General features: G+C 36.9%; 1 protein-coding gene across 4 annotated transcripts in view; it reads right to left on the bottom strand.

Moving 5' to 3' along the window:
* ATE1 (arginyltransferase 1) overlaps positions 1 to 13,963 on the bottom strand; it is a 67,186-nt gene that overhangs the window by 43,844 nt on the left and 9,379 nt on the right. For all 4 annotated transcript variants that reach the window (XM_053983669.1, XM_053983670.1, XM_053983667.1 and 1 more), the window contains exon 8: positions 5,061 to 5,093. In XM_053983669.1, the coding sequence (XP_053839644.1) occupies positions 5,061 to 5,093 (33 nt within the window). The remainder of the gene's footprint in view (positions 1 to 5,060; positions 5,094 to 13,963) is intronic.

The raw sequence follows: 13,963 nt of genomic DNA, 5'->3' as shown, positions 1-13,963 counted from the left end.
CATATCACACATCCCAAACATGAATCTGAAATAGCCTCTGCCATCCAGCACTTATGGCACTGACAGGACAAACCAACGTGACTCTTCAAGTTATTAATGAATTATTACATGCCAACCTGGTGCTTCCAACACTCCCTGTCACTGCAAGGACCTCCAGGTTCTCTCCTCCATGTCCCCAAGCACTGGAAGAACCTCAGCCACAGCAACTGAGCTCCTCAAAGTGGCCATTAAATTTATTTCAGATGACTATTTTATAAAAAACCTGAGCAGTTCATTCTTCATGTGATGTTTACTTTCTATAACTAACAAAACACCTTTTATCCAAGAACCTGAAACTGTATGGCAACAAAATCTGTGGAACCTCTTCTTTGTAAGCCCACATCAGAGCAAATCCTGCAAGAACACCAAGGGACTGGTGCTCTATTGTTGTGTGCTGTGGTTTTGGATGTGCACTCAAGTTTGACTCTGGATGGGGTAAAGCACCTCGAGCCAGAAACTGATGCTTGAAGTTAAGAAGAAAATGATCTCCCTAATTTAAACTGTATTACACAACCAACTCTGGCATGCCATTTTCTCCCACGTCAAGTTTACTTTAATCCTGAATTCCACTGTGCTCAACTTAATTATCCATCTAGTCATGTTTTTCACTGCATTGCCAGGTCTTCAGAAAGCTGCTTCTCACTCAATAAATCTGACAATATTGCCTGCTATTACCAACTGTTTTGCATTACATCAGCAGAAGGTGGGTTTAATCAAGTATTGTGATACAGTAGCCCTGACTGAAGAGATGATAGGCAGGAGAAGTTACTCTAATTGGTACCACATGTGTCAAAAGAAATCAATCACGTGAACAAAAATTATTTCAACTGGCTTACCCAACCAGCAAGTCCCAAAATAAAGGCCACATAACAATATGTTTGGATTTTTATATAGCTATATACCATGAAACTAAATGTGGAGCTACAAATGCTCTAAAAGTGACATGATGAAACATTTGAGAGCTCCATCCACAGTATGTGAGAACATTAAACCCAGATATAGCATATTAAACTCAGATTTTCTTGTTCAGGTAAAGCCCACTTATCCAACAGTTATGGTTTCATTCAGTATCATCAACTTTTCAACAGAGCCAAATGAAATCACATGGTCACTGGTAACATTTTTAAGCAGGGACACAGTCAAGTAAAAGATGTTCTCTAAGGATTTCTCAGCTCAGGTTAAGTTCCCTTCTCAGAGTGCAGTCCATGACAAAAAAATGAAACATCTCAAAGCCATGGGGAATATGGTTGGTAATAGAACACAGACTTGCTTAAGTAAGTTTCAGTTAAAACAGATTTTCTGTCTTTGTCAAAAATTCATCATATAGGATTTAATGAATGTTAAAGAAGATAGTCTAAGCCACCATGGAAAAGATTTTCACTTAAAGCAAAGTCTTCTGAAGTTAAACAAAAGCTGTGTCTGTGTATCACCCCAAACCTCCAAAGAGCAGCACATGGATTTGGTCACTGGACCTCTGCAAACTGAGCATTAACATCAGTTAAAACTCTGGGTAAAGCCCAATCTGCAGTTATTCCACTAATGCAATTACAGTGAAATGTCATGAACATAAGAGAGTCTATGTTCTGGAACAAACATAATGAGCACAGCACTGATTTCAGGCAAAACAGACAGGGATCTCTGTTACATTAAGCAAATAACATTTTAGAAAGAGTAAGGTTTCCCTCCACCTTCAGAAATTCTCATACAATGTAATCCTTTGTAATGCTTGTCAGTATTACATTTTCTCCCATTTCTCAATGAATACTTGGCTCCTTTAACTCGATTTCCTGTGCACTATCCAGGCAATTTGACCTGAAACAGGTCTAGAGTATGAAACATTCTCGTGAAGCAGGCTCCACCATTTCACACCACTGACATCTCCACTGGGACCGTGTTTGTCAAGGGGGATGGGAAATACACCGGTGACATCAGGGGAGCAAGCCCACCAGAAAGGGCTGATCTTATCTACCCAAAATTATACACTAGCCCTGGAATCAATCCAGAAGGACCAAAGTATTTAAAATTAACAGTTTATAGTCCTATTTCAATACAATGGATTATTATAATCTCATGATACTGAAAAAGTCCAGGACAAAATGGAAACCACAATTTTCTCTCCAATGTTTACACTGTCATGCAGAGAAAAATACAACATATTCTATGTTAATTCTACCTGTCTTCATATCCTGCTAGCTAATGAACATGCTTGATTGCTCACATTTTATAATCCATTATTAAAATTTAAATATTTAATAGAACTGGCATTATATATTGCCCAATTAGTACCTCAGTGTACTAACTGCTTATAATTGAACTTCAATGATGGTGAGAGCACTAGAATTTCTTCAAAGCACATTGGTCAGTCTTTAATATTAGCAGGCATTTTGCTATTATTATAATATTTATAAAAATTTCTGTATTATAATTACCAAAAATGGGTCCTGCCTGTACAATGCATGATTATTTTTCTCTGGGAGGTTTAATGAAATTTCTTATTTTCTACCTTTCCATTTTACCGTCCGCTGTGCATGGAGGGAAGAGGAAGATATTAAATTTATGCTATCAAAAAAAAAAAAAAAGCCAGGAAACCCTTGACTTCTCTGCTCTAGTGGAAATTATTTGCCAAATAAGCAAAGTGATTAATTCCAGCAGTTCCTTTCCCAATGGCACACACACAAACCTGCCATATGGTAGATTTCCATGGCTTGGTTAGCAACACATTTCCTTTCCAGAGCTCTGGCCTACTTTCACTTGGGATTAGTAGGACACTCTGCACAGAGCCACATTCTGTGCCTGACTGGAAAAGTCTAGAATTTGAGCTAAACTACATCAAATGTGAATCAAATATCACCTTCTAAGAAGGTGATCTTGGGAATTACAGGCTTGTAATGGTCTCCCTTATTAGATCTCCTAAAAATTAAAACCCATCAATAAACAAAACAATGCAAAGCAGAGGCTGATGTGCTTTCTGAAGAGCAAAGATAGAGATTCACAAACATCTTTCAGATCTTCAGAATCCCAAAGCATGTCAGCATGGTTAAGAGGAGAACAAATGATCATTTACATAACAGAAAACAGATCACTTTCCATCCTGCTAGATCTATTCACTTTCCATCCTGCTGGATTACATTCTCCAGGCTGGTAGTGAATCAGTGAATGATGCTGCAGCAAGCCAAGATGATGATTTTGAAGTATTTAGGATGGTTAAAAAAGAACTGAATGTAAATAGCTCCAGACAGATCCTGCAATACTGAGTGATCAAAAGGGCAGAGGAGATACCAAATGTTCATAAACCCACAAGAGCATAAATGCATGCTGGAAAACATATTGCTATAGGCACACCCAAAACAATGGGCATAAATCACCAGCTCTTTCAAAAAGATGATTTTGACAACAGTTGTATAAAATTGTCAGTTTAATGCTTAACATCAGTCAAGATGAAAAAAAAAAAAAGAAATCCAAGCAGCAATTAGAGAATATTTTGAGAATAAAACAAAATTATCCCTCAACTGCCTAACACTATGGTCCATCCAAAGGCTGAGGCTCGTCCCAGCTGCTATTTCAGGACAAGATGGAGCAACTTGGGCAGGACAAACACTGAGATGACCATCAGTGATCTCACACAACTGGCCCCTGACATCTCCCTCACTCACTGAGCACCAAAAATAAGGTGAATCACCCTGAACAGTCTGGATTTCCCTTGGAACTTTCTCCCAGGAATCTTCCCACTGTGCTGAACCATTACCACCATCCCACATCTGCCTGTGGGAATTGGTAAAATGGCAAATGGGTAAATGCAGCCCTGAAAATGAAAGGATGAATAAAAAAAACACCTCAAACTATTCACTTTACATTATGCTGTTTACTGCTAGAAAACTGCCTCGTTTTCTGCTACTTCATGCTGTATCTTTTCTTTAAAGCATTCATTTTTTCTGCCAGAGCCCATAGCCAAAACAGAAACTAAACTGGAAAATAAAAAAGACAGGAAGAGTTTGGGTGTTCATACTATTTGCAGCTAATGATAACATTAAAAACTCCAAAAATTACAAATTGAAAACATGTAAGATTTAAATTCTATTTTAAATTATTTTTGTTCAAAAGAGTAAACAGACTACACACTGCTAGATTTGCTTGTGGCAACTGTTTCAGGATAAAGAATTTCAAGAATCCCTTGGCCTCTGATATATAACCCCTTTTATTTAACTTCATCTAATTGAAGACATCTGTAGTGGTGCCACACAAAATTTAATTCAAGCTTCGAAATGTCAATAAAAAGTGTCTGTAAGAAACAATATGGGTATAAACCTGGCAGGGCAGTGTGCATCAACATCTACGTAGCCATACAAAATTAAGAATATAATGGCAGTCTGCTGCACGAGTTGACGAGGTGATAAAAGCCCTTTTCCTATAAAGTCTAATGAGCTCTATTACTCTTCAGCTTTCAGGAATGCAAAGGCCAGTGGACTCAGCAGAGAAAAGCAACAAACTCTCCACACATGGATTCACTCAAAGCGCGACAGATCAAATTACCAGTGTAATTACTATAACCTGACAATTTCATTACAGTCACGCCGTCCTCAGCTCTTTGAGACTAACAAGAAGGACACTGCAAGGGATCCATGGCAGCTTGCTCACTTGAAACGAAGGAACAGCATCTCTCCTCAACTTTTACCTCAGATTGTAGTCAAATACAAGTTTAGCAAGTTATTTAGTAATTCATTCTTTTCTTTTCATAGAAATAAATAGAAAACCATGAAAAGACATGGCCTTTTGTGCTTCTATTATTAAATGCAGTGCTATGAAATTCAGTTGGAGCTTATTACCCTGCAAAGGAGTCCTCAGGCTCCTGTGGAAACACAGCAGAACCTTCCTTACCAGGTGGTGGAGACAGGAATTCTGTGCCAGCCACCTCCACCACCTCTAACAATGGCTGGCTGTCTGCAGAGGACATTCATATATTCATTAAGCAAAAGAAATGAAATACATTCATTTCAAAACTCCCATCCTGAATGAATACATACCTCCAGAGGGGAATCACAGAGGAATCGTGTGAACTGCACCGAGGTGGGTTCAGCAATAACACGTGCCCAAGAAAACAGCCCCAACATGCAAAGCAGAACAAGAAAGAAAACCATCAGCAATGCATTAGGATATTTTAATAGTCAAATACACTCTTTCAAATCCATATCCGTGAAAAGCATCATCAGACTTTGCTTATGGAAATTTCATTTAAACCCTTAAATTCTCACATTCTGTTTAGAAGTACAAATAAATATAATAATTAACTATGCAAAGTACTTGCTTTTCTATGAAACAGGTGGTTTTTTAAAAGGTGATGTTAGAGAATTATCACCATGTAATACAGGTCTGTTTCTGTGTCCTTTATTTTAAATTACACATTATCCTCCTCTGACTCCTTGCAACAGAGAGTATTTTCCCATTGATACCTCCCCTATCACCAAAGCAAGGGGGCTGGGGCCCTCATACCTCTTAACAGAAATTAATTAATTTACATTCAAAATTAAAAGCAAGATCATTTTAATTTTAAAGAAGAGGAAGGGCAAAGAAAAGAAAGAAACTCAACCTCCTGAAAGTGCAAGCATTTCAAATCTGGATTTTGACTAAACACAAAATGATGTGCTGCTGATAATTACTCAAAAAGGCAATGTTTTAATGATCTGGAGCTTGTCCAAGATTCTTAGAGTAATAAAATACAGTACTTATTTACTTACTATAATTTACTCATTTGATACAAATACTTCCTTATTGGTGGAGTCCACGTTGAACACACTGCAGAGTTCAGGTATGTATTTAAGCCCAAACATTCCCTTGTTAAATAACTACTTTAATACACAGTTTAATTCCCCCTCTTGTAATGGCTGGGTGATTTAATAAGTCAGCAGTTCCCACACTGCAAAGTAATAGTAAATAGGAATTTTTAAATTAAAAGTTACATAAAAAGAATACAGATGGACACCTACAAAAACCTGACTGTTGTCAAGATTTTGTTGTCAAGAATTCCATTAAGTTCTAAGATTAATTAGAGGGGAATACAAAAAAAATGGGGTGACTGCTTGTCAGCCATCCCATTTTTCCCAGGGAAGGGGAGGAGAGGAAGGCAGGCAACAATACAAAGTGCCAACAGTATCAGTTCCTGCCTCATCTTACTTATCTTGTCCTGCTGATCTGTGGATTGATAAGAAACCTTTGGACACAGAAATTATGGAAGAACACTGAATTTCTATATTGTGGTGGTGAAGGCAGGGGATTGTACATTTCCTATAATTTACCATTTCAGAACTAGTCACTATCACTCTAAATTACTCAGAGTTTGGAAGAACAAATGACTGTGGTATCTTAATTTAATTATAGAATTATTTTGGTTTGGTGGGTCAGGGAAAAAAAAACACCAGTAATATTTAAAGAAAAAAGAGATAATTAAAATTTTGAATTATTGGGTTGTTTTCCTGAAGTAAAAATAGAGTTACAAATTCTTACACTATGAGTGCATCCGTCCCTACAGCCAGTGCTTTTAGAAAGTGCAGGTTTCAGAAAAAATAAACCATGTGTAATTAATTTTCATGTCAGAAGACCCCCAATAGTTCTTAATTCGTAACTTTAGCTGTATAGTGCAAACTAAACCCTATGGTGAGAAATCTGAGCCCACGACACTTTCCAAATAGTTTTATCAATTCTCCAGGCCCTGCTGCCCAAACCCTTAGCTCTGAGGGTGAAGGGGAACTTTTGAAGTTTAACAGTTTCTGCTGTTACAGCTGCTAGAAAAAAAATTCTTAACTGTACCTGAATTTGTATCACAATCTTAAGGGAAAAAAAGTACTGCAAGTCTTGTTATAAATTATTTCACCTGATGATACCTGGTGAAGTTCAGAGGTTAGATAATTTTCTTCAACTAGTCTATACATTTATGTACAAAAAAAAGAAAATGTTAGATTCAGCTTCTAAATTAACAAACTCATCTATCACTGCAAGATTATTATGAACACAATTAAAAATTACTCAATAAACCATGAAAGAAATACAGCCAAAAACTGATGTTGTATATAAAATAACTCAATATGTCACACAAACACAATTCAAATTCCTGTCACAAAGCCATGCTTTTCTAATTTTAATTGCCAACTGATTTACATAAACTTTTAAAAGCTATTTTATAATATATATAAGAAATCCACAACATTTTTACTTTGGTGCAAGCTAATTACAGCTGCCAGAAAGAATCAACTCAACAACAGGGAGTAAGTTTAAACATAATTAATAAAACTAAGAAGAAACACATCACTGAGAATGAAATCAAAGGGAGGAAAAAAGGCAGAAGAATAAAAAGCAGGTTGGGTTCAACCCAAAGCTTCTTGCTGGAGTAAGAGCACGTGCACAGCTTTAAAATGAGGTAATAAAGCAGAGTGTTAACACCTGCTCCCTTTTACACAGGGGAAGAGATTCAGGTGCTAAACTGGAATGGGTTTCACCTGGCAGCTCGGGGATTTCTGCAGGGGAAGGTTCCTGATGCCACAGGAGGACACCAGGTCCTTCTCAGGAAACCTTCCAGGTGTCAGCAGCAGGAGCTGCACAATTATCTGAGCTATTCCACAAAAAGGCAGCACAAAAAGCATTCATTTGTCATTTCCCCTTTAACAGTATTAAGAGTTTGCTCATATTTGCAATTCACTGCCAAGGAAAGCTGAGTACTTGCCCTTTTCTTTGGGATACAGAAGGATGAGGGATAAGCAATGGATATAGGAATTGGACCTTCCTTCTTTTTGTTTTTTAAAATCCAATTTCTGAATGGGATTAAAATAAACCAAGGATTTTGGTCACATGGTTTTTTTTTTTGCTTTGTTTTTCACAGAGGTGTGAGGCTAATAAGAAACTAAAAAATAATGATGGCAAGTCATAAAACCTGTAAATCCAGTGCATCACTTCCATGCTGCCATATTTTAATTGAAATAATCTTCCTTACCAAAAACAGATGAGAATCAGTCTTAACCAAAAAGTTGTGCAGTGAAAAAGTAAAAATAAGTCAGTGTTTCAGTAAGTTGCTAAAAACCTTGTCCCACGGAAAGGAAAACAACAAACCAAACAATAAAAACAAAATAGCTATGAAAATACATTGAAATTTAGCTGAAAAATGAACTGAATTCTTTAACTTTCTGTAGAAATCAAGAAAATGGGACAAAATGTGGCATTTTTAAAGGAAAAGATGGTGCAAACCACTGTTGAACCAGGCAATAAATTAGAGTTCAGCAGAGGAACCAAAGACTTATCCCAGGGCTGGCTCTATCCAACATTTTCAACAACTGCTTACAAAAATACAGACATGCAGAAGCAATAGAGTTTCAGAGATATCCACAGACCTGAGGGTGAAGAAAGAGCCTTCAAAACTAGGAAGAAGGATTTAAAGTTTACAAAGACAAGAGGGATTTAAAGCTTAAATACATGTCTCAAATGTAGAATTCAGTGCAAGGATGGGACTAATGAAATATTGTACATTTCAGTTACAATTCCTTTATAGAGTGACAAAAGTCACTGTGGCTTTCTTGCTCAGAAGAAACCTCCTCTCAGTATACTGGAGGTTTATCAGTATTACAGTAAAGATTATTTTATTTTATATGGATTTACCTAGAAATCACAGTGGCAAAATCAAGAATATAAACTGAGATGCAAAAAGAACCTGGACTGAAATGATACGACCATGGACAAGTTACTTAATGTCTGGATGCCTAAGTTCTTTTGCTTTTATAGGCATTTCATGATAAAATCCATGAATCCACAGCACTGCAGTCACAAGGGCCACACAAATAAGCATTAGGCTGATATAGAAATACTCATTCAAAATCCTAAATTCAGAGCTCTCAGGATGTGATATCCAAGTTCACTGCAGTGAGATGTTCTGCCATGGCTTCTAGGAGCGGAATAAAAATGTTCAGAAGGCTAAAAATAACCACAAAGCCTATTGATTTTTAAGCATTCTCTCACTAGAATAATATAAGAGAAGAAAGTAGGTAAGGGAGACCTAAAAGTTTGCAACTGGCTGCTGCTACCAGTTTGGAGCTGATCAGAACATGCTCCTTGGCATTTCTCAGACAACTCACTCAGTTTTCTCTATTAGTTCAAGTGGATTCCTGGGAAGCAATTAAAAAAAAAAAAAAAAAAAGGGAGGAGGGTGAAAGAAAAACCCCACTCCACGTATTTCAGTAATTTTTTGCACCTTTTCAAACAGTGTATCTTTTGTGTGTCCTGAAATTCTTTTCTTCCAAGACAAATATTTAGCTAAGCACAAAGCAAAGAGAGAGCCCAGCTACTCTCACAGAGGGAACAGACAGATACTGTTTTTCTACAAGTTTGTCATTGTGAAACCCTTGTGAAAAGTTAAATAAAACGTTTGCTTCAGGAGCAATAGCAATAAACTGTTCACTCTTGCTTTCTCTGGAAACTACTGTAGAATTTTTATGATCTTTTATGGAAATGTTTTCTAGCTTGTGTAGCTGCCACATAGCTTGTTTCAGTTACACTTCAGCTGGGCTTCCAAAAGACAAAGACTGCTGAAAAAAGATTTGAGGATTCTTACACTGGGTCAGAAATGTGCTGCCTCTGATGAGATGATATTTCATTAAGAACTGCTAAAGACACCCTCTGTTCTATCCAAATTAGCCACTGATTATTTCATTGGGATCAAAAATGTCCTCCTTGGCGTGAAAAAGCCAAAAAGTGTTTTGACTGTATTTGTTTCATGTAAAATCTTTGATCCAGACCTCCACAGCTCCACACCTGTACCTATCATTTCATCTATCACATGGCTTCATCTAAAACACAAGAGATTCAGGTGGCAAACTGTTCTGAAATATCTATCTGAAATGATCTAAATGTTCTGAAATATCTGTCTCCAGGTATTTTACAAATCATCCTGAAGCTGGGGTAGAGCTGGATCACAACATCTTCCAGGTGATTTGTATTCTACAAGGCCCTCCCTGCATTTCTTACCAAGAAACAAGGATTTTTTGGTGCTGAGCAAGAGTTAAAACATTTGCAGATTAAGACTGCTCTTAGCAAAGCACAGACAAGCCATTACACAGCTTCCATAAATACAGTGGAATTGGATCATCCAAAGAGCCAAATCTTGGGATTATACAAGGCACATGTCCATTCTTCTTATTCTCAGATCATTCTTCCATATATTAATCTACACATTTTCTCCCAGAAATATAACCAAAGGCTATTAAAAGTTACTCAGTTTAAAAATTAGACTCCAAATCCATATTTATCTATTTCTCTGCGAATGAATTATTACAACAAAGCTGTATTAGCATTTATTATTTTACTTATTAAAAAAAGAAGTGGACAAACCCTTACCCACATGATTTTTTTTGCATAATTATTTTACTCCTGATATGCTGATCAGCTCTATAATTTATGCTCTAACTGATCTCTCATTGATGCTACAGGGAACCAAGGGTTTTTCAATATAAGGATGCTCAGCCTACTCTTATCTCTCTGTTCATTAGACGTCTCCATTTCTCCATTTTTCTAAGCTTTCATGATTTCAATTTCTTTTCCTTATAGCTTGACCCGTTTCACAAAACAAATATAACCATCACTAAGGCAGGAAATAACCCAAACAAATAAATCCTTGCAACTGATTACATTTGTGGAGGTTTTGTATGCTACAGACACAGCTCCTGATGCTAAGCATGGTTACATCTTCCAGTACTTTAAGAACAATCCAACAAACAAGAAAACAACAAAAACATTGAATAACAGCTCTGTTACACTGGGAATGGGACCATCATTGTGGACCTGAGATAAAGAGCCACATCAAGCATTTTCATAAAGGGTCAGAAGAAATGCAAAGAATGGGACAAACATTAATCCAGATTGTTTCAATAGCTTCCAAAAATGAGCAGCTCAGCAACTTAACTAATTCAAGAGCAGCCTTAGATAAACTTCTCAATAGGCAGGGATACACCTATCTGCCTATTTTCCATTTTTTTATCTGAGCTCCTTCACTGCTGTTTATACTTTAGCTTCACAATCTGTTCAGGCTCCCCCTAATTCATCTCATTTTCTCCAACAACTATAATAAAAATACTTCTATTCCTCAAACAGTGATGCCCATGCATTTACACAGTAGCTTAATAAAGTTTTGTGCTCCCACAGAGGAAAGCTGAAAAATCAATTCTTCCTCAGCACTATTTAAGAGTAAGTATTATACAGAAAACTTCAGTAAGAAAATTGTCTGCTATGTTTTTCCTCAGGACACCAATTCCATACAATACAAACATGCTGACATAAACATTCTTCAGTGCCAACAATTTTGTGTAACACCAGGAATTGACTCCACTCCAAAGCACAGACACAACCACGGCAGTTTTGAAGCTGAATTCCTGCAGCAAGTGATCAAAAGTTCTTGAGAGGGGTGAGAGGATTTCCAAGGTAAATTCAATTTCTACCAGACCAACTAAGAAAAAAAGGGCATATGAATATTTTAAAAGACTATGCAGAAAATAGTTGTGGCTTTTATGCCATGATAAAAACCAATTTGATTTTTTTTTCTCCTGCAAGCTAAATTGGTTTTAATTCCAGGAGCAAGAAAATATTTCAAACTGTTCATAGAATATTAACATATTTGGCAGAGAGACAATATATTTTTACCTTATCCAGTCCTCTCCCTGCCAATGAAAGAGGAACAGAAGATTGTGGTGATGCTTCCATAGAAAGCCAAGTTTCATCACAAGTCTGGAACTTGGGAAAAGTTGATTTCACAACTTTCCACCTTGCTTTTTATTAGAACAAACAGAAATCACTGCCTCACTCAGGAATCAGTACTGCATCACCAAAATGAGCTGCAGGATTCTCCCCAGCAAAATCTCCAATTATTTCAAAGAACACACTGTAATTAGTGCTGTGCAGTCTTAAGCAGGGAAGCAGAAGAAGGAAAGGAGGAAAAGGCAAAATTTAAAGAGACTCAGCATGATGAAGGGCACCAAAACACCAATTATCACTGGGCTCAAACTGTCATTAACCAGAGAGTGCCCACAAGTTCAATTCCACAATTCTCAGCCTTGAAACTCCTCTACTCTCCCTTCTCACATAATCTCTTGATGGAAAGCTGTATTTACATTACTGAGCTGCAAAAAGGCCTTCTCCACACTCACTGAGCAAAAATCAGCTTCATTGTTCACATATTTTTGTTACTATTGTGAACATTTTTAGTTTTCCCTTTAGTGTTATTCTCAAATAACCACCAAAATTCTAAATTGATTTTCAGAATTGCTTTTTAATATAATAAGGTTAATATTAAACTAGCCTAGCAACAGATAGTGTATTGTAATGCCAACAATCTAAGAATATATTCCCAGAAGAAGTTGTTAATATGTCCCAAAACAATCTTTGTATGATTCTGAATTTAAATATAGGCATGTTTCTAAATATGAACTGTTCAGCCAAATCTAAAACTAAAAACTCTGCCTAAACTAGAAACTTTCCAAACAGAAAAGTGTGCAGAACTCTCCCTGAAAAAAAAACCAACGACCTCAGAGAGTAGTTTGCACAAATTAAAAGTGAAAAAATCCTGGATATTTGCCAGTTTAAAGCACAAAGCAGACTTCTTACTATCCTGATAAAAAAATCCTGTGTATAAGACAGAATTTTATTCCCTTTGCTTAAAAAAACTCCTTGGTTCCATAATGTCTGTGTGATATATTAAAAAGTCTGAAAAAGTGGAAGCAGAAAAAGTTTTGAGGTCTTACAAGTAGCATTTGCCACCCTTCCTCTCAAGAACTTGGATCAGTTTTACCCTACTTGGTACCTTCAAAGTGACTCAGAGAACTCTCTTCCCACACAGATTCAGTGTTAAAAAAAAAGGCTTCTAAGCTACATGAAAACACATTTTTGTGTAAAACATTCTTCAGTTTACTTCCTGCAGAGATCAAATACCAAATGTTGATCGAAGGAAGAGTGTTAGTTCCTAATTGTGAATAAAAAAACCTTCTTGGCCAGGCAGTCTCAAGGACACTAAATATGATTTACCAAGGCTGAAAAAGAACTGAAATTCAAACCCATCAGCATCAGACCAAGTTTTTACACTCAGTAGATGCTCCAGAGAAGGTTTTATGTTTCCCCTGGAATTATCTAAGCCTGTACAAACATGAGGCCAAAGAGAGGAGATAAAGGCAAAGCAGGGAAACCCCTATGGCAAGTAATAAGGAAAAAGAAGATAAAAATCTGTTACACTATTAGTAGTGAACAGAAATCCATCTCCTTCCTATTCAACAGCAACTCCCAGGACAGCCTTTACACCTTCAGGTGGTGGAAACCTGACTGTCCCTAACACATCTTTCCAGGCTGAAATGATTCCACCCTAGCAGAAAAATCAAGTTTCTAATCTGACCAGGTAATGCTGGGTACAAATCCAGTAAATAGCTCTGTCTCTCTTGGCATGCCTCCAATTTTTACATTATTATAATTAAACCCACTTATGCCAGCAATTATAAAAAGGGTAGAGACAACTACTTACTGTTATGAGACCTATTTTATTTTACTAAACAAAGTGAAATGGATTTTGTGGCTTTCCAGAGTAGCATTACAGACATCTCACAAAAAAAAAAAAACCAAAAAAAACCAGCTCTCCTTACACTCTTGAACTAAAGCCAAAAAATATGATGTGGTTTTACAATTCTACCTGGAAAACAGCCCCAGTTTACAAGGTTTCACTTCTGCAGGTAGTTCACTCTCAGGAACAGCAAATCCTGACTAGTCGACCAAGAATAAAGCTGCACATCTGCAGCAGATAGAAATGAGAGATCTGAGGTAGCATTTTCATTAATTCTGCCTATGAGGACATTGTGCCACCTGCCTGAGAAACGGAGAACTGCTGCTTGTTCAGAATCCCACGAGTATTTTTAATTAT

Source organism: Vidua macroura, chromosome 8 (assembly GCF_024509145.1).
Source record: "Vidua macroura isolate BioBank_ID:100142 chromosome 8, ASM2450914v1, whole genome shotgun sequence".
Taxonomy (NCBI): Eukaryota; Metazoa; Chordata; class Aves; order Passeriformes; family Viduidae; genus Vidua; species Vidua macroura.
Note: the sequence above shows the minus strand (reverse complement) of the source record. Positions and strands in the feature narration are given on the sequence as shown.